Source organism: Anomalospiza imberbis, chromosome 25, assembly GCF_031753505.1.
Source record: "Anomalospiza imberbis isolate Cuckoo-Finch-1a 21T00152 chromosome 25, ASM3175350v1, whole genome shotgun sequence".
Taxonomy (NCBI): Eukaryota; Metazoa; Chordata; class Aves; order Passeriformes; family Viduidae; genus Anomalospiza; species Anomalospiza imberbis.
The window spans coordinates 7,015,614-7,042,983 of record NC_089705.1 but is presented as its reverse complement, the minus strand read 5'-3'; the positions used below and the strand labels follow the sequence as shown (position 1 = coordinate 7,042,983).

Below are 27,370 nucleotides of genomic sequence, written 5' to 3'. Positions count from 1 at the left end.
GGAGCGCACTGGGCATAATCCTGAACCACCACTGTGTGTGTCTCCATCTCCTGCCAAGGTGGGAGGGGTGGCTGCTGGGGTCCCTGGGGGAGTACTGGAGTGCTGGGGTGAGGCGGGTTCCGGGCGGAGATGGCTGCTGGGGTCCCTGGGTGCTTGGGTTAGGCGGCTGCTGGGTGCCTCGGAAAGGGGGGGTGTTGGCGTTAGGGGGCTGCTGGTGCCTGGGGAATGTGGGTTTTAGGGTTACGGAACTGCTGGGCGCCTGGGAAAGGTGGGTGCCGAGGCAAGGCTGGGGGTGCGGATCCACCCACACCGCAGGGTTTTCTCTTCGTCCCACCACAGCACGGGGGAAGCCGGCACCCACTAGGTCCCGGAATGGGGGTCACGGGAGTGGTTCCTGGGGAGCACTGCGGCCCTTCGCCTTTAACGTGCGGACGGGCGGGGCCGCCGCGTGACGGCGGAGGGGCGGGAGCGGCGGAGGGAGAGTCGGAGCGGCTCCCGGTGCGGTGCGGGGCTCCCGGTGCGGGGCGCTGAGCCGGGCTGAGCCGGCACGCTGGGGCTCCGCAGGGGAGGCGCTCCCCGCCCCCCCGCTCCCCCTGCCGCCGCCCGGTGCTCCCGGTGCTCTCCGCACCATGCCCGAGCAGCTCAGCGTGGCCGACTTCTTGGCCGTTGCCAGCGAGGACCTCAGTTCCCCGGCCGCCGCCTTTGCCTCCAAGATGCAGAAGTGCCGGGGGGCCGTGGGGGCTCTGGAGGAGGTGAGCGAGGCCGAGGGTTGTGGTCGGGGGGTCGGACTGCGCATCCCACCTGGGAACATTCCCCGCATCCCGCCTGGGAACACCTCCGCACCAATGGGTGCTAGTCCCTTGATGCTCGCGCCTCCCTTGGGCTTCTCTATTTTAGGGCCCACCCTTTCACCCCGAGGCTGCGCTGGTCATCCTAAACGGGTGGTTTGGGACCCTCGTATGGGGGGGCCCTTTGCATCTTCCGAGCAGCCCTAGCGTACTTTTGTGGAGGGCTAAGCCTGTAGAAATGAGCAAAGGCTTCTTTAAAGCTCCAAGGGCCCCCCGGGGCCAGGACATACCGCCCACCACCCCGAAGCTAGAGTGGCCTATTTCCTTATTTCTGGGGCCAGGGCATCCCCACCTGTCCCTCCCGGGAATCAAGGCATCCTTCCCCGGAGCCAGAGCATTCTTCTTTCCCATCGGGACCAGCACACCACCCCTCTTCCGGGGACCTGGACATGCCCCCAGAGAATCAGCTTCAGATTTCTATCCACTATCGAATTCCTGTGCTGGAAACAGCCCCGATGGGATGTGGTGTCGCTGGGGGTTCTCCTCCTTGATCAAATCCAGGGGAGTATTTTCAACTTTCCCCCAAAATCATCGGCAGCTTTTTTGGGAAGGGCGGAGGTGGTGGGGCGCCTTCATCCTCCTTCTCCCGCCTGGAATAAAAGCAGTTTCCAGCTGGTCCTGTGGCTTTTGCCAACTTCTCTTAGCTAAGGAATGACTTTGAAGGAGAGCCAGGGCTGGTCGGGAGTGTGGGGCCCCGGTGCCAGGGCTGCTGGGATACCTGGGGGCAGTGGGATGGGTGTCCCAGGCCTGGCAGTCTGGGAGCACTCCATGTAGCATCCTGGTCCCCATCAGCACATGCTGGTCACTGTCATGGATCCTCTTCCCATGGGGAAAGGGCAGGCAGCTCTAGCCGGGAGGGAGCAGCAGGAATTTTGTTTGGCTGCTTGGAGAGGCTGTGGTTGCAGGGATGGGGAGAGATGCGTCCCTTGGGAATGTGCCATGGATGGCACAGGGCTGAACCCTCCATGCCACTGGAGGTTCTGGGGAGGAGGCCAAACTGCTGCTGGACCTTTGGCGTCCCCCTGGTCCCAGCACGAGGGGAGGAGGGAAATCTGAGCAAACCAGCTCCATGCTATCTTTGGAGCCCCAACATGGCGATAGCGTCAGGCAAGGGGGATAATCAGTGGCGGATTTGGGGATCACTGGGGGAGAGACGCTCTGTGACCAAACCGAGCCATAGTCTTTCCTGTCACCACCCCAAATACTGGCTGGTGGCTTGGTGAGCAGGAGGGAGTGAAGGATGCTGGTCTAACTCCAGTGACTGCTGGGTGGGAAGGGATGGCTATGTCCCACCAGGACCCTGGGACAGAGCATGGCAACATGCACCCAAGATAGGAGCAGTCTCAAATCAGGGACAGGAGTGAGCAGGGAGAGGACTGGAGATTGCTGCTCAACATTAAGGAGACATCCTGATATTGTCCAGAGCTACTTTGTGCCTCAGTTTACCTCCTGAGATTAAAGAGGGCCTCCCCTCCCGGGCGTTTGTGGGACTTCAGGATTCTTGGGGCTGCTGTGGAGACAGAACCTGAGGTCTCTGGAGTGGGCTTGGAAGGTTGAATCCAGCCCTTGGTGGTTGGCGCTGGGTGCTGTGTGCACGTCAGAGGGGACTGGGCACCTCTGGGCTAGGGCAGGGTGACATGGCAGAGGCTGCTGGCAGATGAGCTCCCAGCTCACCCTGTCCCCCAGGGCAGTGTCACATACTGCTCCTGGCCTCGCAGCTTGGCACCCTGGCTCTGGCACCCGTGGCGGCTCCTTCGCTGGGTAGCACGAGCCGGCAGCAGCGGGGGAGGTAGAAGAATGGCCTCCATTGAGCATCCTGCCCGAGGTCCCCAGGCTGCAAGCCCAGCTAGCTGTGGTGCAGGTGTGCATTCATCCCTTCCTCCATCGCATGGGGAATTCCTCCTGCTGATATCCCTGTTGTGCCAATGTCCTCAGCTGCCCCCGACCAGAAGCCCTTGAGCTGGGCCTGGGGGATGATGGGTGCCATTGGGGGCTCCAGACATATCTGCCCCTTCACTCCTGAGCAGCCAAAGACCATGTTCCCAGCAGCCAGCCTGGCACATCAGGGATGCCAGTGCTGCCTGCAGGTGCCAGAAGCACTGTACAGTGATTCCCTCTGTACAGTGGGATACTTGTCCCACTTGCCCTGTGCCCACCCAGATACTTGTCTCTGCTTGTCCTGTGCCCACTCACGGACTCACGGTAGACTCACGGACCCCTTCCTGAAAGCTCTTGTGTCCTTCCCTGGATCATCCCTGCTCTGCACCAGCCCTGCATTCTGCATCCTACATCTGTGAGCTGTCACCAGCATGAGCTGCTCCATCCTGGACACTTGAAGGAGCATCTTCCCAACTTGCCCAGTGATGCTTCCAAAGCATCTCATGCTACTTCAGTTTCCCCTTCCTAAGACTTTGCCAGGTTTGCAAGCCTGGAGCATCCAGGCATCTAGCCCTGGGTTCCCCCAGAGGCAGGGAATATCTCTGCTCTGGAGAGTTTGGTGCACCTGGATGTGACACAGAGAAAGGCCATGAGGGGCTTTGGTGCACCCCAATATTCTCCCCACTGTAGATGCATTGCAAGACTCCCCTGAGGAGGGGGTTTGGCCCCCACCTCAGCCCCAGTCCACTCTGAGCCAGTTCGTCCTGGCAGCATCCCATCTGATGAAGAGAACAGTGCTGAAGCTAGGCTGACCCTGCTGTCAGGAAATCAGCCTTGACATCAGCCCAAAAACCTTCAACAGAGCTCAGGCAGAGAGGAGCCTCTTTATTGTAATTCCTCCCGAGGTTTCATCCCTGCCCTTTCTGCTGTTCACGCCCTCTAAATATTTCCAGCCTGTTATCATGGCTCTGGTACCTGCAGCCAAGCCACCCTTAACCCTTTCCTGATGCTGGGGCCAGCGTGTGCTTGGATGCTCGTGCTGACAGCACCACAGCCCCTTGCCCTTGGGTTGAGTGGGGTGAGTTTGTCATAGTGCTTGGGTGGGGTTTAATTTGTTGTGGTGCTCAGGGGGCAAATCAGGGCTATACAGGTAGAAAGAGATGGGGGGATGGGGAGAGCTCCAAACCAGAGCAGAATCTGGGCAATGGGGCTGCAGGGAGGCTCGTGCTGGGAACCATGGGGGAAGACCATGAATGAGCTGAGGGTGGTTTGGAAAGCCACATTGCTCGTTGTGGTTTAGCACACAACTGGCACAAGGGTTTATGGGATTTAGGTCCCCATCAGCAGGACATGGGTCCTGTCTTTGGCTCTGTGGGGAGCTGGGCACCCTCACACATCTCACCTGGTTCTGAGCCATGGGGATGGGCTGATGTGCTACATGATGCTTCAACTCCTCCTTGGTTGAAACAGTCCCTGCAAGAGCCAGCGAGGCATTTTCCGTGCTTAATAGAAGCTGCTGGGATCCAAGGAACCTCTTACCTCCTCCTCCTACTGTCTTGCTCAAACCCTCCTCTCTGGGGCCAGCCAAAGCCCTGCCTGGCAGCAAAGCTATTGGGACCACAGCCCTTGCAGGGGACCGGCTGGACGCTGTGGTTCCAGCATCCCCAGGATGCCTCCAGCTCCTTTCCCAGCCCTGGGAGCTTGGATCCCACCCCACACATCTGCACAGTGGAGTTGCAGCCTTTCCAAGGGCCAGCTGGGCTGGGGGAGTGGCAGCCATGCTTGGCTAATGAGCTCCATTTGTTTTCTCTCTTTGCTGTTGCAGAGCCTGGATGGGGACCAAGCTGTGCTGCAGAGGATCAGGAAATATGTGAAAGCCATTCACATCTCCGGGCTCAGTGAGTTGGGCTTTGGGAGATGATGGGCATTCCCAGAGCACGGGGCTAGGGGTGTGTGATAGTCCCATCCTCCACCGATAATGGTCACACCGGGCAGCCGTGGGTGCTGGTGAGCCCGGGGGTATTTACTGCTTGGATGCTAACAGCCAGCCAGTCTGGAAACATGCTAAGGTGCCAAAAATTGTCTTAAAATGATATACAGAGGGAAATGGAGAGCCTTGGGAAGCTTGTTTTGGATATTCCAGTGCTGTTGTGCAGCAGGATCGGTCCAGCTTTGCTACAGAGGTTGGTAGCAAACCCAAAAAAAGTACATAGGGAGGTAGATGCTGGTAGAACCTCATAATGTGACCTGATAATGTGCCTAGATGCCAAAAACTGTCTGAAATATATATTAAAAGGAAAACTGAGAACCTTAGGGAGGTTGTTTTGGGGCACTGCTGCTGTCCTGCATCAGGATCAGCCCAGCTCTGTTATAAAGGGATGCAGAGATGGTGTGACCGTGATGCATCGGGGGCTGTAGGGTCACCCTGTGTTTCTCTTTGGTGTCTCTCCATACAGCCCATGTGGAGAATGAGGAACAGTACAGCGAGGCCCTGGAGAACTTTGGCAACAACCACCTCTCCCAGAACAACCATGAGCTCTCTACCGGCTTCCTCAACCTGGCCGTCTTCACCCGCGAGGTCACCGCACTCTTCAAGAACCTGGTAAGCTGTCCCAAATCCACTTGGATTTGGGATCCCCCACCAACCAGTGAAGTTCCCTTCCTTCCAGTTTAGCTGCCCTCCGCCACATGCAGCAATCCCTGTGTCCCACCCTGGGCTCGGGGACACATTCTCAGTGCTCTCAGACCATCTGATACCCCCGTTACTGGATTTATAGCCCACTCCCAGCTCCCTGGGGCCATTGACACTGGGATCTGATGGGAAGCTGGGGCTGCTATTTTCATTTTTCCCGTTTTTCTTGCTTTCTGTTTTTTTCTCACATCAATTGCATCTCTGATCTTGCTTGCCAAGAGTAAATCAAAGCCACGCTGGGCTGCACACTGGGGCCATGGGGAGCAGGCAGAGGCGGCTGTGAGCTGAGCCAGGAATGGCTCCGATGGAAAACTCAGGTCCTGAATGGAGCTGGGTTCATGCATGCCCAGCAGCAAATCCCTGGGGGGTCCCATGTGGCTCCCTCCCTGTTCACTTTCAAATCCCCCTCTCCAAAGGGTGTTTTTGGCCCCTGGCTCTGCTTAAGGAGGAAATTGATTTCTGCTGCCCTCCCCCCAGCAAGAATTTCAGATTTTTGGCATCTTCCTCTCCCAGTTACCCCAATCTGGGCCTCCCTGCTCCTCCCCTTCCCCATCCTGGCTGTCATAGCCTGCTGGACTCCCGTGCTCCAGTAGGGCTCTGCAGAACTGTCCTGATGGAGGAGTTGGACCAGTTCTGAGGGTCCCCACCTCCTGCCCCACATGCTGCTGAGTGAGTCCTGTGCCAAAACCAGATCCAAAAAGCTGTTTTCCCTCCTAGAGTCTCCGTGGAGCTCCCCCATTACCCCTGGTTTGGGGGTAGTCCTGTGCCCTGGGGCTGAGTTTCTCCCCAGGTGCTGCAGAAGACCAAAACCCTTTAAAAGAAATCTGGGTGCACTGGGGAAGTCCCATGTGGGTGCTGGAGCTGCTCTCACAGCTCTGAAATGGGATGCTGCTCCGTGGGCTGCATGGAGGGATGCCAGGACAGCAGTGGGTTCCTGTGTCCCCACCACAGACCCCTGGGCAGCACTGGTAGGGATAGTGGTGGCTGCATTGCTACCCCCAGATCCCAGCAAAGGGAGACATTCTGGGAAGCCCCTTTGACATGGGTGAGCTCTTTGTATCACAGGACCATGGCAGGGCTGGTTGTGTTGCTGGGGACAGGAATGGGGACAGGGATGAGGTGTCAGTGGGGGAAGACAGCTTTGTTTCTGGCAGCTGTGGCGCTGGTGTGGTTTGTGGGAAGGGCCACATTTGTCAGACATCTTGCAGCCAGTTCCAACAAGCCCCAGCATGCCCTCTGCCAGGATCCTGGATTCAGCCACCCTTCCAGCCTCTTTAACCCTTCCTGGGGCCATGACGGAGTTTGGGGAGGTCCCTGGCACCAGGAAGGACCTGGGGCTCCAGCTCCCTGGCTTCCCTCACCATGGGGTGACCCTATCTCTACCTTCTGCAGGTGCAGAACCTGAATAACATCGTGTCCTTCCCCCTGGACAGCTTGTTGAAGGGGCAGCTGAAGGATGGCCGCCTGGTAAGTCCTGTCCTCAGGGTCACTCATTTGGCGAAATTCTGCAGCAAGACCTCTGGTATGGATTCAGCTCATGCCTGTGGCCAGGAGAAGGAAGGAGATAGCACCAGGGCCTGGAAAAAAGCAGTGAGGGTTGGGAGTGGCAGAAGTGAGGGATGAAGACCTGGTAGGGACACCTGTCACCCTCAAGGGGTGCAGCAATGCAGAGCAAAGCTCTTGGCCCCTTTAGTGCCACCGGCTCTTTTGCTTTCCCTGACAGCTGCCACCCCCTTTTTCCTTCGCCACAGGATTCCAAGAAGCAGATTGAAAAGGCCTGGAAGGATTATGAGACCAAAGTGTAAGTAACATGCTGCCTCTGGCAAAATCTGCCTAATCCCACTCTGCACAAAGGTGTTTTGTCCCTGGGCTGGAGCCAGGCACTGATGGTGCCAGTCTGTCATGGGGAGGGTTCTGGTCCAGCTTTTCCCAAAGGGGAAAGGGAGAGGGGCTGGAGAGGGCCTGGAGATGTTTCTCCTGATCCCATCCCCACTGTAGCCTTCCGCATGGGACGCCCCTCAGAGCAGGGATGTCCCCAGCCCACCTGATCCCATTCCACAGGGGAAAGATGGAGAAGGAGAAGGAACGAGCCCGCTTGGCTGGGGTCATCCAGGCCGAGCCAGCAGCAGCGGAGATGGCCGAGGACATGCAGAAGGAGCGGCGGCTCTTGCAGCTCCACATGTGTGAGGTGGGGGCTGTGCCGAGGGGACTGGGGACCTTTCCCCCCCAGGAGAAGAGTTACGGGGGGCACGGGGGGACCGCTCTGCTGGAGGCTGTGCAGGGACATCGGAGCCTGTCCCGGTATCCGACAGGAAAACAGCCCCACCTGTGTGCTGTGAGGGACCCTGGTCTGTCGCCATCCCCCTGTGCCCCTGCATGGTCCCAGCTGATCTCCATCCCGTCCCATCCTGTCCCGTCCCCCTGTTGAGGTCCCTGTGGGATGCAGCTCCAAATGGCACCTGTGGTGCCCCACGAGGGTGACCTGGGGGTTCCTTCCATGTCCCCCTAGCCCCACTCCTTCCCTTCCTTGGGTGGCATTTGGGTAAAAAGTGAGCTTTTTGGCTAACAGCTGTGAGGTTGGCTTTGTGGCTTTCACCTATCCTCAACACTGCTCCTGGCTTTGATGAAGGGGGTCACAAGACACCCTAGATCCTTGGCAATTCTGGGTCCTTGCAGTCCATGCTCAAGAGGTCAGATGGGAATAAATGAAGGAGACTGAATTTCAAAGCCCTGCAGCAAGGAGGAACCCAAGTGTCCTGGCTCCATACACTCAGCAGCCCCATAAACTTTGAGGGTGGCAGAGCAGGGAGCAAGTCTGCAATGGGTTGTCCCAGAGGTCTCCCGTGTTCCTGAGGGCCAGATCCTGTTGCTGCCCCATGCCCGTCCAGCAAAGAACAGGGGTTGTGGGTAGGAGGCTGTGCCTGCCTCGGAGCTGGGACCCAGCCAGATGAGTCACTCCCTTGAACAGCTCCACTGTGGGATAAATAACAGCACATGGAGAGGTGGGAGATGGAGCAGGGCATGTACACCCGTGTTTCTGCATGCATGAGAGCTGCTGCTGGCCCTTGAAATGGGAGGGCAGTTCTTCTGGGGGGCTGGGGGCCATATGATGCACATAGGTTTATTGCAAAGTGGGTTTTGCTACTTCCAGGGTCCTGTTTCACCCCATGGGATGGGGAGACATGGGTTGTGTCTCCCCATCGTGGGCCATCTCACACCCTAAGGGCTGTAGGAGCAGTTGGACATGGGCCCAGGGCTGCTGGGAGCATCCCTGTGTTCATGGGTCCCAGCCAGCGCTGCCTGGGATGCTCTGCTGCCACTGTCACTGTGGGATGTGGGTGGCAGGGCAGGGACATCCCATGGGAGCTGGGCACATGTGGCCTTCTCTAGGTGGGATGTGCTTCCTGACATTGACTTGGCATCTCCAGCTGTCACAGAGCACTTTAACAACTGTCCCCAGTCCAGTGACCCCTCAGGGTGCCTGGGGCATGGTGAGGCTCCATTCCAGGAGCTCTATCTCACCCTGGAAAGCCCCCAGAGCTCAGGGCTGCCTCCCCCTCCCCTTGCTCCCCACTCGAAACCATTCCAGCAGCTGGAAAGGAGCTTGCAGGGGAAAAATCTCTTCCCCTCCTTATTTTGCTTAGGGTGAGCGAGACTCTGTGTCTTTCCTTCCCTGCCTGCAGCTGATGAATGGGTTTGGTGCATAAAGCTGAAATTCCCCATCCCATGGGGTACCTCAGCAGACCTCCAGCGCTGGTGTGCTGCAGGTGCTTGCTTCTTGGAATCTGATTTTTTGGGAATAAAAGGGCCATATCTTAAAAAAACATTTGGCCTTTTTTGTTGTGGGTTTTTTTTTTTTTCCTTCACAGGCTGCCTTGAGTTTCGGTTATTTATTAACTCCAGAAGTAATGAGCAGTGGGAGAAGCATACTTGGCTGGAAAGCCTGGAGGCCTGCCTCAGTCCTTGAACTTTCCATGTCTTGGAGGACTTCCAGAGCCAGGTTTTTTGAGGGTGGTCCCCAGCGAGCTGCCTTCAAATCCAACATCATGACTTGACTTCTTGAAACCCAGCCAGTGTTTTAACCTTCCTCCCTGTGCTGGGAAAGGAATCAAGGGCTAGGCAGACTCTTAGTCTTTCCTCTGGGATATTTTCAGCTGGTCCTTGTCTCTGTCACCTAACCAGGTGTCTTCTCCCCCTCCAGTACCTGCTAAAAGCCAGAGAGTCTCAGATGAAGCAGGGACCAGATTTCCTGCAGAGCCTCATCAAGTTTTTCCACGCTCAGCACAAGTAGGTGCCACCTGGGTCAAGATGGTTCATCCCCGGGACTGGTTGTCACCCTTGGGTGGTCCCACGAGGGCCCGGGGTCTTCTACTCTCATCCCAGACCCATAAAGCTGTTGGTGGAGATACTGGGCAGAGCCCATCACTTTTCAGTTTTCTCTGGGGAGTTGAAATGTGCTTTGTTGTCTTGAGGAACTGTAAACGTGTCCATGGGGCAGTGGGAGGGGCATTGGCTTGAGATATATCTGATTATTTGGTTTCTGGATATATTTCCAGGGATGAGCTCAGCTGAGCAGCTCTGGCATTAGCCATTGGGCTTGTAACAAGGGTGTTTGGAGTGAGGATCGACCCCCCCTTGCCCTTCCTATTGCTCTGTGAGGCTGGAATAGCAGTGTGTGGGAGTCATCATCTCCTCCAGCTCTCAAGTGGGGAAACTGAGGCAGGTTGAGACAGTCACTGTGGTTAAAAGCATGTCTTTGACTGGGACTGTGACCCAGGGACCCCCCAGAATGTGGCTTTTGGCAGCACTGCTCCCAAGTGAGTTGAGCTGGGATTAAACAAGAGGCCAATCCTGTATGCCAAACACCCCAGATATTTGGGGTATCCAAACCCCATGGGCTAGGCTTGACCTTTGCTGTGCTCTCTCCATATCCCCGTAGCCAGGGAGCCACGAAGCAAGTACAGCTTTCCAGAGAGGGGATCGCCATTATCTCCTGCCACATTTTCTCTAAAAACCCTCTTTTTTCCTCCATCTTCCCCATCTGCATCTTAATCACCCCTAACAAACACCCAGTTTCTTCCAAGACGGCTGGAAGGCTGCCCAGAATCTCTACCCCTTCATTGAGAAGCTTGCTGTGTCCCTCCATGCGGTAAGGCCTTCATGGTGCCATCCAGTGCCCCTCCGACGTGTCCCCCAGGATGTTCCCCCGTCCCCGTGCCAGCCCCTGAGAGCACCTGCGCTCAGCGCAGCAGTGAGGGCAGCTGCTCCCTTTCCAGCTCCGCCAGGCACAGGAGGAGGAGGTGAAGCAGCTCACGCAGACCCGCGATTCCCTCCGCAACATCCTGCAGCTGGAGAGCAAGGAGGTGAGACCCCCAGGATGGGCAGGGAAGAGCTGAGAAGGAGCATCGGGAGGGTGCCGGGTGCCCTGGGGTTAGTTTCGGAATGGGGAGCAGAAGGGAGAGGGGAGCTGGCGTTTAACCTCTCCAGGGACCAGGAGACATTTGGATGCTGGGAGGGCACGGGGCTGTTTGGCATCTTCTGGACACACTGCACCCCTGTAAGGACAAGGTCACTTGAGGCAGCAGCTGCCTCTGTGCCTCTCACTTTGCTTTTTAATTGTCTTTTTTTCAGGAAAACTTGAACAGGAAGAACTCTGGCAGTGGCTACAGTATCCACCAGCACCAAGGCAACAAGCAGTATGGCACAGAGAAGTCGGGATTCCTGTACAAGAAGAGTGATGGGTGAGGATGAGTGTTATCCCAGAGAGCTCTTGGCTTCATCCTGATATTGTCAGTGCTCATGGGAGGCCCCAGAGCTGGAATCCAGCTCACAGGACATTTAGTGCTCTATGAGTTGGAGAAAGCATAACCCCATGTCCAGAACTCCCATCAGGCCTCTGCCATGGCTGGTTTGGGATGTGGATGTGGGTGACTGCAGCTGTGCAATCCTCACTCCTCCTCTTCCTCCTCCTCAGGATCCGCAAAGTGTGGCAGAAGAGGAAGTGCGGTGTGAAGTACGGCTGCCTGACCATCTCCCACAGCACGGTGGGGAGCGTGGGGGCTGCAGCCCTGACCCTTTCTTGTGCACCCTTGGGGGCTTGGTGTCCATTGGATTTCAGGCTTAGCTTTGCCCAAACTGGTCACATATCTGCCGGGCTTAAAAATCAGTGCAGGATGAGACTGGACAATTTAAAGAAAGTCCCCCGTGTGTGACAGGGTTCCAGAGGTGGTCCCCCGTGTCTAATAGAGTTCCAGAGGTGGTCCCCCGTGTCTGACAGGGTTCCAGAGGTGGTCCCCCGTGTCTAATAGGGTTCCAGAGGTGGTCCCCCGTGTCTGACGGGGTCCAGAGGTGGTCCCCCGTGTCTGACAGGGTTCCAGAGGTAGTCCCCCGTGTCTGACAGGGTTCCAGAGGTGGTCCCCCGTGTCTGACACGGTTCCAGAGGTGGTCCCCCGTGTCTGACGGGGTCCAGAGGTGGTCCCCCGTGTCTGACAGGGGTCCAGAGGTGGTCCCCCGTGTCTAATAGGGTTCCAGAGGTGGTCCCCCGTGTCTGACGGGGTCCAGAGGTGGTCCCCCGTGTCTGACAGGGTTCCAGAGGTAGTCCCCCGTGTCTGACAGGGTTCCAGAGGTGGTCCCCCGTGTCTGACGGGTTCCAGAGGTGGTCCCCCGTGTCTGACGGGGTCCAGAGGTGGTCCCCCGTGTCTGACAGGGTTCCATAGGTGGTCCCCCGTGTCTGACGGGGTCCAGAGGTGGTCCCCCGTGTCTGACAGGGTTCCAGAGGTAGTCCCCCGTGTCTGACAGGGTCCAGAGGTGGTCCCCCGTGTCTGACAGGGTTCCAGAGGTGGTCCCCCGTGTCTGACAGGGTCCAGAGGTGGTCCCCCGTGTCTGACAGGGTTCCAGAGGTGGTCCCCCGTGTCTGACGGGTTCCAGAGGTGCTCCCCCGTGTCTGACGGGTTCCAGAGGTGCTCCCCCGTGTCTGACAGGGGTCCGAGGGAGGGGAGGGTGAACTTGCTGGGGCAGCGATGAGGATGATGACGGTCCGGACGAGGCCAAAGGGGACGGGGCTGGTAGGGAGGGAAGGGCCGCCACCTGGCGTCGGAGGCTGGAAACTGCAGGAGGGACGGAGGGACAGCTTGGAGCCGTGTTCTCCTGCAAAGGGTTCCTGTTCTTCTAACATGAGTCAGGCAGGGTCTGATTTGCATGGTAATCCCAAGGCAAACTATCTGTGGTGGTGGTTGTACCCCACAGTTGCCACTGGAGATGGTGATGCCCATCCCTTGGTGATGCCTATCCCATTCCTTCCTGGTCCTTTAACCCACCTCGGTCCTCTCACTCTGCAGATAAACCGTCCCCCTGTGAAGCTGAACCTCCTCACCTGCCAGGTGCGGCCCCATGCCGAGGAGAAAAAATGCTTTGACCTGGTGACACGTGAGTACCTGGGATGAGGTGCTGTGGCTGGGGTGTGAGGTGTTTGACCTAGAGGTGGAGGCTGTGGTGGGGCCTCTCCCTTTTTGGAGTGGGTTTCCCTCTGAAACACAGTAGCACCCTCTTTAAATGCTTTTAATCTGGCTCTGGGTGTCTTCCTGGCTGTCTTTACAGATGAAGGACCAATCTCTCCAATGATTGCTAGAAAGCTGAGACAAAAAGAGGTTGTGGCAGGGCTCAGGTGATGGGAGAGTGATGTGCAGTGACTTAATTTGTAATTAAGCAGCTCCTTTGAAGAGATTTCAGTTGATTCCTGCTGTCCTGGGCATCCCTAGACCATAGAATCCTAGAATGCTTTACGTTGGAAACAGCCTTAAAGACTGTCTTGTTCCAGCCCCACACCATGGACAGGGACATCTTCCACTAGACCAGATTGCTCCAAGCCCTGTCCAAGTGTAAACAATTCAAGGGACGTGGCAGACACGGCTTCTCCCCTTTCACCTTCTCTTCTCTCTCCCCATCCCTGCAGACAACAGGACATACCACTTCCAAGCGGAGGATGAGCAAGAGTGTGTTGTGTAAGTGCCACAGCCCATCCCTCCCCCTTGACGTGCCAGATCCTGCTCTGCCTTCCCCATCCTCCTCTTCCTCCTCCCAGGTGGGTGTCAGTGCTGCAGAACAGCAAGGATGAAGCCCTGAGCAATGCCTTCAAGGGGGATGAGGGCAGTGGCGAGGCGGTGGCAGGCACCGGGGTGGATGGCGGCATGCAGGAGCTCACCAGGTTGGTTATCAGTGAGGTGAAGAACATGCCAGGAAACAAGCAGTGTTGTGACTGCGGTGCCCCAGGTACGTCAGGGCCCAGGGTGTCCCCCCACTCTGGGTGTGTGTCAGCTCTCAAGGGGGTCACAGCATCTCTGGGGGCTGGGCACGGTGCTGAGCCCCGTGCCGCTCCCGCTGCAGATCCCACATGGCTCTCTACCAACCTTGGCATCCTGACATGCATCGAGTGCTCTGGTATCCATCGGGAGCTGGGTGTGCATTATTCCCGCATCCAGTCCCTCACTCTGGATGTTCTCAGCACCTCCGAGCTGCTGGTAAGCTGCTCTCTGAGCCCAGAGATTTCCTGGTCCCTGGGAACCACCCTCTGTGTCTCCCAAACCTCCTGTGATTCAGGGTTCATTCCTTCTTCTCCATCCCATCTGTCTCCAGTTTGCTCCAGGGCTTGCAAACTTGCCTCAGTTTCCCCAGCACAGTGGTGTGAGCAAGGGGGGCTCTGCAAAGCCGTTTGCTAAGCAGGGGGCTGTTGGCAGCTCCCTGGGATTTTCTCCCTCCTAGAGCAGATTTCCCTTGCCATAGGAGGGCATCATCCTGGCTGCTCTGGGAAAGCCCTGGGTGGATCCGGTGGATTCCTTCCTTCTGGGATGCGATCTGGCTGGAACAGAGTGAGTTCCAGGAGGGCTCATGTCCCTCTGTTCTCCTCTCTCCCTAGCTGGCTGTTAGCATTGGGAACACTCGTTTCAATGAGATCATGGAGGCCGCGCTACCCGCACAGGACTGTCCCAAGCCTGCAGCCAGCAGTGATATGTGAGTCAGGGACTTGGGTGTGCTGGGAAGAAGAGGAGAAGGAAAAGGAGTGCATGGTGTATGCCCTGTTCTTGTCCCATCTAAGACAGCCCTGGGGTGAGGCATCCTGGTGTCGTTGTTGGATTGTGGTGGGGATCTGCTCCTCTTTGGAGGCTTACCCTTGATCCTGAGGCTTCAGGAGGAGGCAGGAGCACAGGGCTCCACTCCTCGTCTCCGTGCCCATCCAAGCCCCACTTCCGGCAGGGCTGCGCGCAAGGAATACATCATGGCCAAGTACATGGAGCGACGCTATGTGCAGAAAAGCAGCCAGGACAACCCCCACGGCCTCTGGGAAGCCATTCAAGCCCGAGACCTCCTGGCCCTGCTCAAGGCCTTTGCCGATGGGCAGGACCTGACCAAGCCCCTCGCCAGCCCTGAGGGTCAGGTGAGGCCTGCACCTGACAGGGAATGGATTTTCCCTCTCTGGGTGGCTGTGCTCTGGCTTGTCTTGGGCTTTGGGAAGGGATATGCTGGTTGGAAGATGAGCATCCTCAGGTCCAGCTTTCTTCTCTCCTAAACATAGGAGATGAAGCATTGTTGAAGCCAGCTCTCCTCTCCCTTCCATATCCTAAGAGATGAGCATACATGTGTCCAGCACTCCTTTTGCCTTCATTCAGGGGGGAAGATAAGCGTTCTTGGGTCCAGTACTTCTTTTCCCTTTATCCTGAGGAAAGATAAGCATCCTCAGTGTCATGTCTCCCTCCCATCTCTTGGCAGGATGCAGGTGAGCTGCCGCTGCACATGGCCGTGCGCCAGGCCGACAGATCATCCCTTCCCTTGGTGGACTTCATCATCCAGAATGGGTGCGTCCCCAAGTGTTCCCTGCCCCTCTCCCTCATGGGAGGAAGGTACAGGATGCTTGTGTCAAAGCCTTGACTTTCCTGCTGCTGGCCCTGCACAGGGGAACACTGGACCGGGTGATGCAGAATGGGAACACAGCCTTGCACTATGCTGCGCTCTACAACCAGCCCAACTGCCTCAAGCTGCTCCTGAAAGGGAAAGCCACCTTCAACACAGGTATGAGCTTGGGATGGGGGTTTTGGGGTTCTTTGGTGGGAGTGGTAAGGCTGCAACTTGGATTTATCCCCCTTTTGTCCCTTGGGCAGTGAATGCAGCAGGCGAGACAGCTCTGGATATGGCGAGGAGGCTGAAGTACAGCGAGTGTGAGGAGCTGGTAGGTGGGATGGAGGAATGGGGGAGAAGCTCAGAGTGGGGAGAGAGAACCAAGTGCCTGAGGAGGGCTGGCATGAAGGTGGGGAGCTCCTGGATGTGTCCCTCCAGTGCTGAGACCCCTGTGGGCTGCCCCATCCTGAGATCCCCCTGACCTGCCCCATCTCTCTGGCAGCTGGAGCAGGCACAGGCAGGAAAGCTCTCCCTGCAAATCCATGTGGACTATGACTGGGAGCCCCCGTCAGAGTTCCCCTATGACAGTGATGATGAACTGGAGGAGAAGGTACTGCGGGATGGTGGGGCCTTCACATCCCTAGTGAGGGAGCTGGGGGAGTGCAGACCCTTTTGCGGGGCTGGTGGCAGTGGGACATCCCTGGAGCTGTGTGTGTACCCCCAGGTGAGCCCCCTCCAGCGCTCCTTCAAGGGCACATCGCCACTGGCCGCCAGCCCGCTGCCTGCCTGCCCCCAGACCCGCTGGAGCTGCATGGGGATGGACATCACCAACAAGACCTACGAGAGCATCCTGGTGCCCTCACGCACTGCACCCCGCCAGGCTCACAGTGAGGAGATCCCCCCGCCGCTGCCCCTCAAAAACCCTACGCGGGGCAGCTCTCGCCCCAAACTCAGCCACAGCCCCACCGGTGAGTCGGAGTGGGGGGTCATCGTGGTGGGTCTGTGCCTTCCCCCAGAGACCAAGTTTATTGTCCCCATTGCACGTGTTCCTCCAGAGCGTCCTGAACTGCCCCGGCAGGCATCGGAGCCCCACTTCTCAGCGCCAGCGGAGGCACTGGCACCACACAGCGTGCCTTGTGCTAGCAGCAAGGGCACCCCGGATGGCACCCCCAGCACCCGCAGCCCCACCGAGAGCCAGCGGGCAGCGTACTGGGAAACCCGCTCCGAGCCAGACACAAGCAGCAGCCGGCGGGGGCCAGAGCTGAGTCCCCCACCTGCGCAGCCCCTGCCAGGCAGCACAGTCCCTGACATCCCCCCTGTCAAGTTTGGGTAGGGACCCTCCTCCAGACTGGGGTTGCACTTGGTGTTGGGGGATCATTAAATGGTGCTGGTGGGTGAGCTTCAACCTCTGCCACCCCCACGGGCATGGAAAATTGCTGTGAAGCAAAGGGGTCCCCTCTCTCTTGGATCTCCAGAGAAGCTGATGGTGACCCTGGGATGCAGGAGAAGACAAGGGCAGCTGTGGGGATGCTGGGTTGTCCTTGGAGACAATGATGCAGATTATCTGGGAGGACACCAAGATCCTCTGCAAGTTATCATATGTATTTTTTCTCTCCTTTGAGAAAATGTGGTGGGATGGGCTCATTTGAGGGAGTTTGGGTGCTGGGGACCCTTTTCATCAGCATCCAGGGGGCTGTGGCTGAGATCCAGGTCCCATGGGGGAAGCCCTGACCTCCCTGAGACCTTGCAGGATGGAGAACAGGGTGGGGGAAGCCAACAGCAGAGGGAGGGTGACACTGTTCCTGCTGTCACCCACAGCTCAGAGAGCACCCGCTCGTACCGGCGCATTGGTGGCATGGTGGGCAAAATGGGGTTGGCTGGGTCCCCCCAGAGCCCTGGTGGCCCTGAGGACCCTGCTCTCAGCAAGGTGCCCCCTGTGCCCATGCCCAGAAGATTTGCTCCGGTAGGTGCAAATCCTCCTCTCCGCATCCCCAAGCATCCCAGCTCCTCTTATCCTGGGGTGGCAGATGGAGTGATCAGGGGGTCGTATCCCTGTTGCCACCTTTTGGATGGCCTCGGGGGGGTTGTCACCGCCTTTTCATTCCATTTCAGGCCAAGGGGAGGCAGAAGCGGGTAAAGGCAGTGGCTGACTGCAAGGGAGACAAGGCGCGAGAGCTGACCTTCTCCAAGGGGGAGGTCATTGTGGTGACACGGGAGGAGGATGAGCAGATCTGGGTGAGTCACCATGGCAAGGACAGGTGCTGGGATCCAAATCTTGGTCCTTTTCCCCCTCCAGTTCTCTTCTGAGAACTGTGTTTTTCTGGGGGGGCATGGGTGGGGGACTTCTGCCCCATGTATGCATGGAGGAGGGCTGGGAGGGCTCCACTGATGTGTCACCACAGCTTTGCCCCTCTAAATCCCTGTTTGTATTGAGCAGGGAACAAGTTCTGGGGCTGATATCTCAAGATAAGACTTGCACTCCCCTGAACCCTCTTTCTGCACCCCCAGGTTGGCTTCATCGAGGGCGATGGCTCCCGCACCGGAGTCTTCCCTGCCAGCTTCGTCCACCTCTTGCAAGACTGACCATGTGGGGGTTGGCTCATTTGTCACTGTCCTGTTGACTGGGAGTAGAGCCAGCTCCCTGCTGGGGGCTTGGTAGAGCCAGGCCACAAGAGACATGTGGCCAGGATCCTGGCATGAGACCACTGCCCTCCAAGGGGACCCAGAGATCCCCTGCATTGAGAAAACCGTCCATGGATGGCAGCAGTGGGGAGCTGAGGAGCAGAGAAGGGACATGCTCACTGCACTGGTGGGCTGAGGTTTCTGTGCCAGCCCCTGCTCCCACTGCTCTTCTGTCCTTCCCGTGGGCTCTGCCCATCCCTTGGGTTTTCTTCTTCCTTCTCTGCAAGGAATTGGGGATGGGGGAGCTGTATTTGGTATCCCCCACCCTCTGCCAGATAGTCATGAAGCCTCCTCCTCATCCTGGGGGCAGCCATGGACCACCAAACTCCTTATGTACCCCAACTGTGAAGCCTTTGGGATGGGCAAGAAGTAGGAGAGTTTTCTGTTTTTTTTTTTTTTTTTTTTTTTGTGTCCATCCCCCACCCCAGGTTCTGGGAGCTGCCTGGACTGGTGGAGTTCAGGGATGCCCCAAAGCTTCTCCAGAACCGGTAGCGAAATGCCATTCCTTGATTTGGAGGGTGAGGGATGTTTCAGGTGGTACCACAGAGCCCCTGCCCCATGTCCCTCATGTGGGGTGGGTGCTGGATCACTGCCCCTTCCCTGGGGTGGGCTCTCAGAGGGGGTTTTGCAGCTTTTTCTAGGACCAGCATACCCCTGTCCCACACCAAGGGACACTGGTACATGTGTATCGAGCCACCTGCCTCCATACCCCCTCATTTTACCCTTCTCATTTCTGTGTCAAATGCTTAATCTCAAAAAAAAGTATTTTTTAAAATGTTTTCTGTCTGATTTCTAATAAACCATCATTTTTAAAGCACCTGGGAGTGTGTTGAGGGGTACAACCCCTGCCCTGGCCATCCCCATGGTGATGCTGCTGCTATGTCCCCAAGGCTCCCAGTCACTGGCATCTGTGATCACCCTTGGGGGCAGCCATGTAGGGCTGGGCTGGCACATGGATCCGGAGCAGGATGCTCATCCTACAGCCACCCCATGTGAGTGCTGGAGCAGGGACAAGCAAGGATGGCAGGGTTGTTGTCACCTACATATCCAAATGGCCTGTGCCCCATATTGCTGCCTGTCCAGCCAGGCCTGAGGGGCTCCTGCTCCTACCCCAGGCTGGCACACCATCTCTGCTGTGCTTCAAAGACTGCAGCGTGTCGTTTGTCCTCATGCAGTCACAGAATGTTGGAAGGGGCCTTAAAGATCCTTCCGTCCATCCCCTGATGTAGGGGGAACACCTTCCACTAGACCAGGTTGCTCCAAGCCTGTTCATCCTGACCTTGGACATTTCCAGGGATGGTATTCTCAGTACCAAAATACTCCAATATGTGGAGTACTCCAGTATAAGAACTATTCCTGTACACTGGAATTCCACGTATATTGGAACATTCCAATGTGTGGAGTATAAGGATTATTCCCCCAGGGATCTCGCTGCTGGATCAACTTTGGGAAAAACAGAGCTTGCGGCACACGGCGCCGTAGCCGTGCCCCTGAGGATCCCCTGCCTGAGCCATCCCCACGGCAAAGCCCCATCCCGGGCCCCGTCCCTCGGCATCCCGGGCTCCGTCCCTCGGCACCCCGGGCTCCGTCCCTCGGCACCCCGGGCTCCGTCCCTCGGCACCCCGGGCTCCGTCCCTCGGCACCCCGGGCCCCGTCCCTCGGCACCCCGGGCTCCGTCCCTCGGCACCCCGGGCTCCGTCCCTCGGCACCCCGGGCTCCGTCCCTCGGCACCCCGGGCCCCGTCCCTCGGCACCCCGGGCCCCGTCCCTCGGCACCCCGGGCCCCGTCCCTCGGCACCCCGGGCTCCGTCCCTCGGCACCCCGGGCTCCCCACGGCCGCGCGTCCCGGAGCGCCCCGATGCGCACCTCCCCCGCTCTTGCAGCCCTGGTTCTCGGCTATATTTAGCCCTCCCCCGTGCTATTCTGCTTTCCTGGCAGGAGTTTATAACCGGCCGGGACAGCCCCACCTCCTTTCTGCTTCTCTCCCTTCCCTTCTCTTCCCTTCCCGACCCTTTCCCCCTTTCCCCTCCTGTCTGCTCCCTCCCATGTCAGCAGTGCCCAGCGGTGCCCGCAGCCAGCGCCCTGCTCCGCTGGAGCCCCCGCCATGGGCCCCGCTGAGGAGCTGGTCCGGATTGCCAAGAAATTGGATAAGATGGTGGCCAGGAAGAGCACGGTAAGGTGGCCGAGCTCCTCGGGGCGTGTGCGCGTATTTAAACACGTACGTGTTTGCTCGTGTGCGTATTTACACACATGCTTATTTACACGTGTGCTTGTTTACGTGCATGTTTGGATGTTGCGTGGCTTGGGAAAGGTGGGAGGGTTGCTTTTCAGCCCCCTCATCTTGTCCCTGAAGGCGCTGAGTGGATTTCAGGGGTGCTGCCTATGTCACCCAAGCCCAGCCACAAGACATCCTAGTCAGCACCCAGGGGATTTAATTTTGCCTCTAATTTGGGGCTCTCCTGTACCCCACTGCTCCCAGACGCTGGGATCTGGGGGCAAGGGGGCATTTGTCCCATGGGTGGCAGCTCCTGACACTGCTTGGCAGTGCCAGATTGTGGGCGACAGGTGTTTGGCCCCCAGCCTGTGCACCAACACCCGATCAGTGCCAGGGCCAGAGGCTCGTGTACAGGCAAGGAAAAGCTCTGGGCTGGGGGATATAACACCCTCAATGCACCTTCAGGCACAGCCCTGCCTGTTGCACAAGTGTGCAAAGGGAGGGGAAGGGGTCAGTCGCTGTTTCCTGGGTGGTTTTGGTGGTTGTGTTCTGGGGAAGCCAGGATCCAGCCCTGCCACCCTTGTGCCAAGTGAGGATCTGGGGATCCTGGTGAGCCAGTTACATGTGCCAAGCCCAGCTCTCAGAGTTAATATTTGACTGTTTCTACTGGCCTTTGCCCCGACGAGGTGCAGGCTCCTGGCTGAGGGGGCAGTACTGCGGTCTCCGTGGATCTGGTGGCTTTCTGGGATGCCAGTGCTTGGTATCAAACCAGATCCCATGGCTCTGCTTGCTGCCAGGAATTACCCAGGGGTCAAGGGACAGGGATTTTCCACACCTCTCTTGCTGCACTTTGGGATGGGACAGAGCCAGGGTCAGCACCTACAGCACAGAAATGTCCCTGTACCCATCAAACTGCGGGGATCTGATCCAGCCCCTCATGGTGGGAGTCCATGGAACAGTGTCCCCGGGGGAAGATACCTGGGAGCTGGTGTCTGCTGCTGGGGCTCTAAAAATACCAAGGATGAGGAGGAAGAGAAAGAGAGGGAGGAGGAGGAAGGCTCTGTGCTGGACTATCTTTATCCCAGCTGCCACTGCAGGGTACGAGGATGAAATCCTGGGGCTTGTGTCCCCATGGACCTTCACCCCCCTGGGTGGGGGACATTGGGAAATCCCCCAGCTGTCCCTAGCTCCCACCAGCCCAGATTTTTCTTGCAGATGGGGGTTTTCCCAAGTTGTAAGAAAAGCTCATGCTATCCAGCTGGAGATGTGACCTGGTGCCAGGATGGTGCAGCAGGATTTGGGTGTGGGACTTTTCTATTGGTGTGAGAGGGTCAGGCAATCCCAGGGAGCAGCCCAGGGCTGCTTTGGGTTCTCCTGTCATGCTGTTCCTGGTGCTGCCTGGTGCCTCCTCAAGGGTTCCCGTGGCTTCTCCCTGCTGTAGGAAGGGGCACTGGATCTGCTCAAATCCCTTACCGGCTACACCATGACCATCCAGCTGCTCCAGGTGAGGAGGTCTGGGTGGGAGGACAGCCCATGGGGTAGTTTGTCCTGTGCCCTGTGCCAGCCAGCACATCCCTAAGGATGTGTCCCCGGTGTGTGTCCCCAGACCACACGGATTGGAGTGGCTGTGAACTCAGTGAGGAAACATTGCTCAGATGAAGAGGTGGTGGCCTCAGCCAAAATTCTCATCAAAAACTGGAAGCGGCTTCTGGGTGAGTGATGCTGGAGGGAGACGAGAACCCCGCAAAGCCTCAATCCTCCCTGGGCCATCCCCGCACCTCAAGCCCCAATGCTTTCTGGGGGGATAGAGTGGAAACAGTCCAGAGCTAGGACATGCAGGCTCCTATAACCTGTAACCCAGATTTTCCAAGGGCTTGTTTTCACTCTGGGATAGAGTGGTGTAAATCAGTGCGTGCCCCACCAAGGGCTGAGCATTTCCACAATCATTCCCCACCCCAGGATGCAGCTCTGCAGGTGCCCTGTGCTGGTTTGGGCTGTGACTGTGACACCCAAATCCTTCCCCCAGAATCCACCACCACAAAAAAAGAGAAGGATGCAGATAGGAAGAAGGAGAAGGACACAGATGGAGACAAGGAGAAGAAGGGTCTGGATATTTCCAGCTGCCCCAGTGAAGGGGTGAAGCACAGCAAGAATACAGCTGAGAAGCACAGGGAGAAGCACAAGGAGAGGTGAGCGCTCCTGCCTGCTGTTGGGGGACACTAGGGCCAGTATGAGACCACCCTCTGCTTGGTCTTTAAGAGTTTATCCATCTCTGCCTACCCATGGATGTTGGCAGCCCCTCTGGAGACCAAGCTGTCTCTGGTACTGCACCAGGGCAGTTTTTGAAGGAGGGAGAATTGGCCATTTTTTATTTTTCCTAAAACTAATTATTCCTTGGATGAGGTCATTTTGGACAGTGCTCATCTGACCCCTGCTCTCTCTATCTCTAGGAAGCCCAGCAAGTGTGACTCTCATGCCACCACCACCCAGGGCCACTCTGCTGATTCCAGCCCGGAGAGGTACTTGCTGAAGGATGCCCTGATCCTCATGCCAGGCTCTGCCAGGCACTGCCAGCCCAGGGGAGGCTTTGCTGGCAGCCTGAAGTGGGGCTCAGGGGTGGGGGATGCAGATGGACAAGATCCAGCTCACAGGTTGCCAGAGTATGCTGGGTTTGCTGAGAGCTTCTCTCCCTTCCTTTGGGCCTCCGTGGTAAAGAGAGTCCAGTGATGGCCAGAGCCCCACTGCGTCCTCCAAGAAATCACCTCTGGACAGCAAGAAAGAGAGGTGGGTGCTGGGCTGGGTGAAGATGGGAGAGGAGAGACCCCAGTCTCTCACTGGGTTGTGGATGGGGATGTGGACCCACTTGTCCTGGTAGCTGCCCTCTGACATGGGGCTTGTCCTGCAGGAGAGCCTCTGCTGACTCCAGGTCTTCAACCATCCCCTCCTCCTCCTCCTCTTCCTCCTCACAGAAGAGACTGTCAGGGGAGAGGTAAGGAGGGGGTGTCCCTGGGCAACCTGGGGATGTTTTTAGGGTCCCCCTTGGGGATACCCTGACCATGGAGAGGGTGACAAGTGTCTGGGAACCCTGATCCTGCCACAGAGCTGGGATATTCCCTGGGAGGAGCAAATCCTCCCCTGGGGAGATTCCTGTTGGCTTCTGAGCGAGTGTCATCGATGTGCGGATGCTTGAGGTCCTGCCACCAGTCCCTGCCCCCTGTCCTGCCTGCCCTATCTCTGGTGTCATCCCCACTGTCCTGTTTCCTGCCACTCCCAGGAGAGCCTCTGTGGGCACCAGCCTCTCTCCAGCTCCCACCAGCTCCCAGAGAAACTCCAGTGATAGCAAGGAGGAAAGGTAGGAGAGACCCACTCCCCTTCCAAGGGACCCCGGCAGGTCCCTGCTGCTGTGCCAGGACCCTACCACCTGCCCGTGCCCCTCCATGTGCCCCTGCAGAGCCAACAGCAGCAAGGTCAAAGCCGAGGTGCCGCGAAGCCCCACCAGCCCCTCCTTCTCTGCCAGCCCCTGCTTCCTGGCTCCCTGCTATCTCACAGGGGACTCGGTGCGGGACAAGTGCATCGAGATGCTGTCGGCTGCACTGCGCATGGATGGTGAGCAGTTCTGAGGGTGCTAGACCCCAGACGGGGCTATTTCTCCTCTGGGACAGTCCTGATAGGAGCATTCAGCCCCAAAAGGAAAGAAAAGGAGGTTGGGAGGGTCTCTGATAAGGGGGTTGGATGTGAGGATGCATTTTTGTAAGGTTCAAGATGGGTAAAACTAGGTATTTTAGAGATGGAGTGTCTGGGGCAAGTACAGGGGGAGAGGTGAGATTCTCTGGGGGAGGTACAGTGAGACCCGTGGCTGATTTCACAACTGAAAGTCACCCCTTAACCTCTCTACCCTTTAGATGACTACAAGGAGTTCAGTGTCAACTGCGAGAAGATGGCATCGGAGATTGAAGACCATATCCTTTGGGGGGCTAGGGGTCCCCAGGCTTCATCTGCTGGGGGGCGTATGTGGGCTCAAGGGTGCTGCTGGGGACAGGACAGAGGGTGACAGAGATAAGGACAGAGGGTGACGAACTCTGCTGTGCTCGTTGCCTGCAGAGGGAGCCCAGACCTCAGTGAGAGGATGCTGAGGCTGAGGCTGATGCTGAGCAAAGCATCTCCTGAGCACCTGCCTTCGTGCAGGGGTCTGTGTGTCCCCCCCCCAAGTCCCCTCTGGTCAGGGACCTGCCTTCATCCCTGGGGAAATAAATCCAAACCCAGCCCAAGCTTTTTCCATAAGCCTGTTGTAGGTGCCTGTGTCTCCTGCCAGAACCAGTCTGTCACAATGTCCAGGCTGTACCATGCTGGAAGGGATGGAGCCACCTCTGCCCACCCCCGACTCAAGGCTTGGTGTTCTCCTGGCAGCCCCCTGAGACCAGGACCAACCCCAGGGTGGTTCACCTCCTGGGTGCTCTTTTTGGTGCCTCCCAGAATCTGTGCCCAAAGCTGCTACATCAACCTGTCCATACTCATGTTCTTTGGGAGGAGGGAGTAGACAAGAGTCCTCTGCACCATGAACTTTTGTCCCAGCACAGGGCTTGGTGACAGTCCCTGGCCCCCATCGCCTTGTCTGGATGTTAGACATTCCAAGGCAATGCAAAGTCATTTTCCTCCCCACATCTCAAGCTGTGCTTCATCCTCTTGAAGCCAAGGATGGGGATACTTCCCACAGGGAGGAAAGCCCCACTGAGACCAGCCACCTCCACGTGACCATTGGCCCTGGTGACAGCAGCACCCAAGCTGGCATCCCCCCGTCTTGATTCCTTGACGGACCCCACATATCTTCCAGGAGCTGAAGAGCACAGACATGAAGTATCGCAACCGGGTGCGGAGCAGGATCAGCAACCTGAAGGACCCCAAGAACCCTGGTCTGCGGAGGAATGTGCTGTGTGGGGCCATCGAGCCCAGACTCATTGCCCGCATGACTGCTGAGGTGGGCAGTGGGGTGCATGGGGCTGGTGCCCGTGGGTCTCTTCCATGCTGCCTCTGTGGTGCCCAAGTGATGGGTCTTGGCTCGGTGCTGTCCACAGTGGGGTTGTCCCAGCACCTCCCTGTCCCACCCCAGTGCTGAATGAGACACAGGGAGCATTAGGAGAAAGCTGGTAGCACTGCTAGGTCTCCTTAAAGCCCTGCAGACCCCCAGTCCATCACAGATGTGGCTGTGGGATGTCACACTGGCAGGAATCAGGCTGGAGTGTCCCCATTTGTCCTCCTCAACCAGGGTCCACAAATCAGACTCCTCAGAAGCCCAGTTTCCCCTGTGAGGAGACAGATCCCTGCAGGCAGCAGTTTTAATTTGAAGATGGAGTGATTTTTTTCCATCTGGATGGGTCTGAGCCCTCCAGCAAGCAGAGACAGCAGGTTCAATCCTGTTTTGGGAGAGGATGGGGAAGGTGTTGGACTGTGGTACATGGATGTGAGCAGAGCCATGGCCACACTGACCTATCCGGGCCAATGCTGCTGGCAGGAGATGGCCAGTGATGAGCTGAAGCAGCTGCGGAATGCCATGACCCAGGAGGCCATCCGGGAGCACCAGATGGCCAAGACAGGTGGCACCGTCACCGACCTCTTCCAGTGTGGCAAATGCAAGAAGAAGAACTGCACATACAACCAGGTCAGGCCTGCTCTGAAGGGGACCTTGGCTTGGGGGATGCTGTAAGGGCCTGCGCTGACCCGGTGCTGCTCCACCCCAGGTACAGACGCGCAGTGCCGACGAGCCCATGACAACATTCGTGCTGTGCAACGAGTGTGGGAACCGCTGGAAGGTCTGTAACCATCTGGGGAGAGGCTCTGGGCAACCCACCCCTTCCCTAGCCTTCAGGGGTAGCAGAGCCCTCTGAAGTGGTGCTTTGGGTGCTGGGTGAGGGCTTACCACCTGCCCTGGGCTCTGCTTCTCCTGCAGTTCTGCTGACGCTGCTGGCGACTGGGCTGGAGGGAACATGGTGCAAGACAAGATGCTGTGACACCACATTGGGCAGCTGGGTTGAGGAGGAGGGGTCAGGGTGGCACCAGTCCCTAAACCCCAGCTCCTTGCTCCCTTGCACTGGGCTCCCTCAGACATCCTGGGGACCTGGCCTCTGGCAACATCAAGTTCACTCGAGAAGGTCCCTGTGAATTCAATGGTTCTTCCCTGCAAATACCTGCCCTTTGATTGGGGCGTGCTGGGATCCCACTGGAAACAGACTCATTCCTGGAAAGGGAGACTGGTACAACTTGGACAGCATGTCCTTCCCTTAAAAAATTAGGACTTGGATGATTTGGGGGCAGGAGAGGCATTGCTCCGTGGACATGGGGCTGTGCCTGGGAGCTGAGGGTGGCAGAGGGCCAGGTTTTAACCCAAACACCTTCTTCCTCACCTAAGTGCACACAGGGAGGAGAGAGACATGGAGGGGACAGGGTGGGTGCGGGATATCCAGATGCTGTTGAGATGCCACTGTGCCCCTCTGCTCTGTGACAAATGGACCATCCATCCTGTCTTGAAGGCACCGTGTCCCAGGAAAGAAGGAAGGATGGCAGGGAGAGCAGTGAGGAAGAACCCTTCCAGCCAGAGTAATAAAGGTGTGAACTATCTCTGCAGCACAGACTGTTTCCTAAAATGGGTTTGGGACCTCTGTCTCAAGTTTATAGCTCCCCAGCTTGAGCCTCAAGGTCGTCCAAGATCCAAATCCACCAGTCCCAGCTTGGGATATAACTGTGGTTTGCTGCTCATCCATCACCTGACTGGTGATTAAAGGCCTTTAATTACGGCTGGAGCAGCTCCCTGGTTTGGTCTGGATGCTGCAGGCTGCCCCATGGCAGCGAGGAGCACCTCATTTCATTTCTCATCAGCTGGAGAGGTGGAACCATGGCTGCACCAGCAAATGCTGATACTGGTCCCCCCTGCCTTCTGTGGGCAGGAGGTACAGACAAGAGCCCTCAGGACCTCTGTTGCAGCTCCAGCCCCACGTGGGGCTGGTCGTGACCATGCAATGATGGAGAGGCCGTTATGGTCCCTGCCAGGGGTTGATTTACCTACCCCGAGGCTCCAGGTTTGGATGCTCCAAAGCTTCAGCAGAGATTGGTGTCTCTTCCTGCCTCTCCCTGCCCATCTCTGCATGAATCACAGAATCATTTTAGTTGGAAAAGA

General features: G+C 57.5%; 2 protein-coding genes across 6 annotated transcripts; both read left to right on the top strand.

The window, feature by feature from the left end:
• The first annotated feature begins 592 nt into the window (after window positions 1-592).
• On the top strand, window positions 593-18,805 carry ASAP3 (ArfGAP with SH3 domain, ankyrin repeat and PH domain 3). Of its 3 annotated transcripts, none has more exons than XM_068172822.1 (26): window positions 593-752; window positions 4,552-4,624; window positions 5,183-5,328; window positions 6,811-6,885; window positions 7,170-7,219; window positions 7,480-7,606; window positions 9,620-9,705; window positions 10,492-10,567; window positions 10,695-10,781; window positions 11,050-11,159; window positions 11,393-11,462; window positions 12,756-12,843; window positions 13,370-13,418; window positions 13,499-13,686; window positions 13,801-13,934; window positions 14,330-14,424; window positions 14,668-14,848; window positions 15,181-15,266; window positions 15,365-15,480; window positions 15,570-15,637; window positions 15,809-15,916; window positions 16,046-16,274; window positions 16,362-16,635; window positions 17,125-17,269; window positions 17,419-17,541; window positions 17,815-18,805. In XM_068172822.1, exons 1-26 carry the CDS (start codon window positions 630-632, stop codon window positions 17,887-17,889), a joined length of 2,982 nt encoding a protein of 993 aa, XP_068028923.1. In that variant the 5' UTR covers window positions 593-629; the 3' UTR covers window positions 17,890-18,805. The 3 variants fall into 3 exon arrangements, with proteins under 3 accessions (XP_068028923.1, XP_068028922.1, XP_068028924.1); XM_068172821.1 differs by having other exon boundaries at window positions 16,031-16,274; XM_068172823.1 differs by lacking the exons at window positions 9,620-9,705; window positions 10,492-10,567 and having other exon boundaries at window positions 16,031-16,274.
• Window positions 18,806-20,035: 1,230 nt separating this feature from the next.
• On the top strand, window positions 20,036-26,820 carry TCEA3 (transcription elongation factor A3). Of its 3 annotated transcripts, none has more exons than XM_068172373.1 (14): window positions 20,036-20,160; window positions 21,644-21,706; window positions 21,809-21,914; window positions 22,229-22,391; window positions 22,653-22,721; window positions 22,918-22,986; window positions 23,108-23,191; window positions 23,477-23,554; window positions 23,654-23,808; window positions 24,105-24,166; window positions 25,028-25,177; window positions 25,712-25,858; window positions 25,938-26,009; window positions 26,147-26,820. In XM_068172373.1, exons 1-14 carry the CDS (start codon window positions 20,092-20,094, stop codon window positions 26,153-26,155), a joined length of 1,296 nt encoding a protein of 431 aa, XP_068028474.1. In that variant the 5' UTR covers window positions 20,036-20,091; the 3' UTR covers window positions 26,156-26,820. The 3 variants fall into 3 exon arrangements, with proteins under 3 accessions (XP_068028474.1, XP_068028475.1, XP_068028476.1); XM_068172375.1 differs by having other exon boundaries at window positions 20,037-20,160; window positions 21,617-21,706; XM_068172374.1 differs by lacking the exon at window positions 21,644-21,706.
• Window positions 26,821-27,370: the final 550 nt, after the last annotated feature.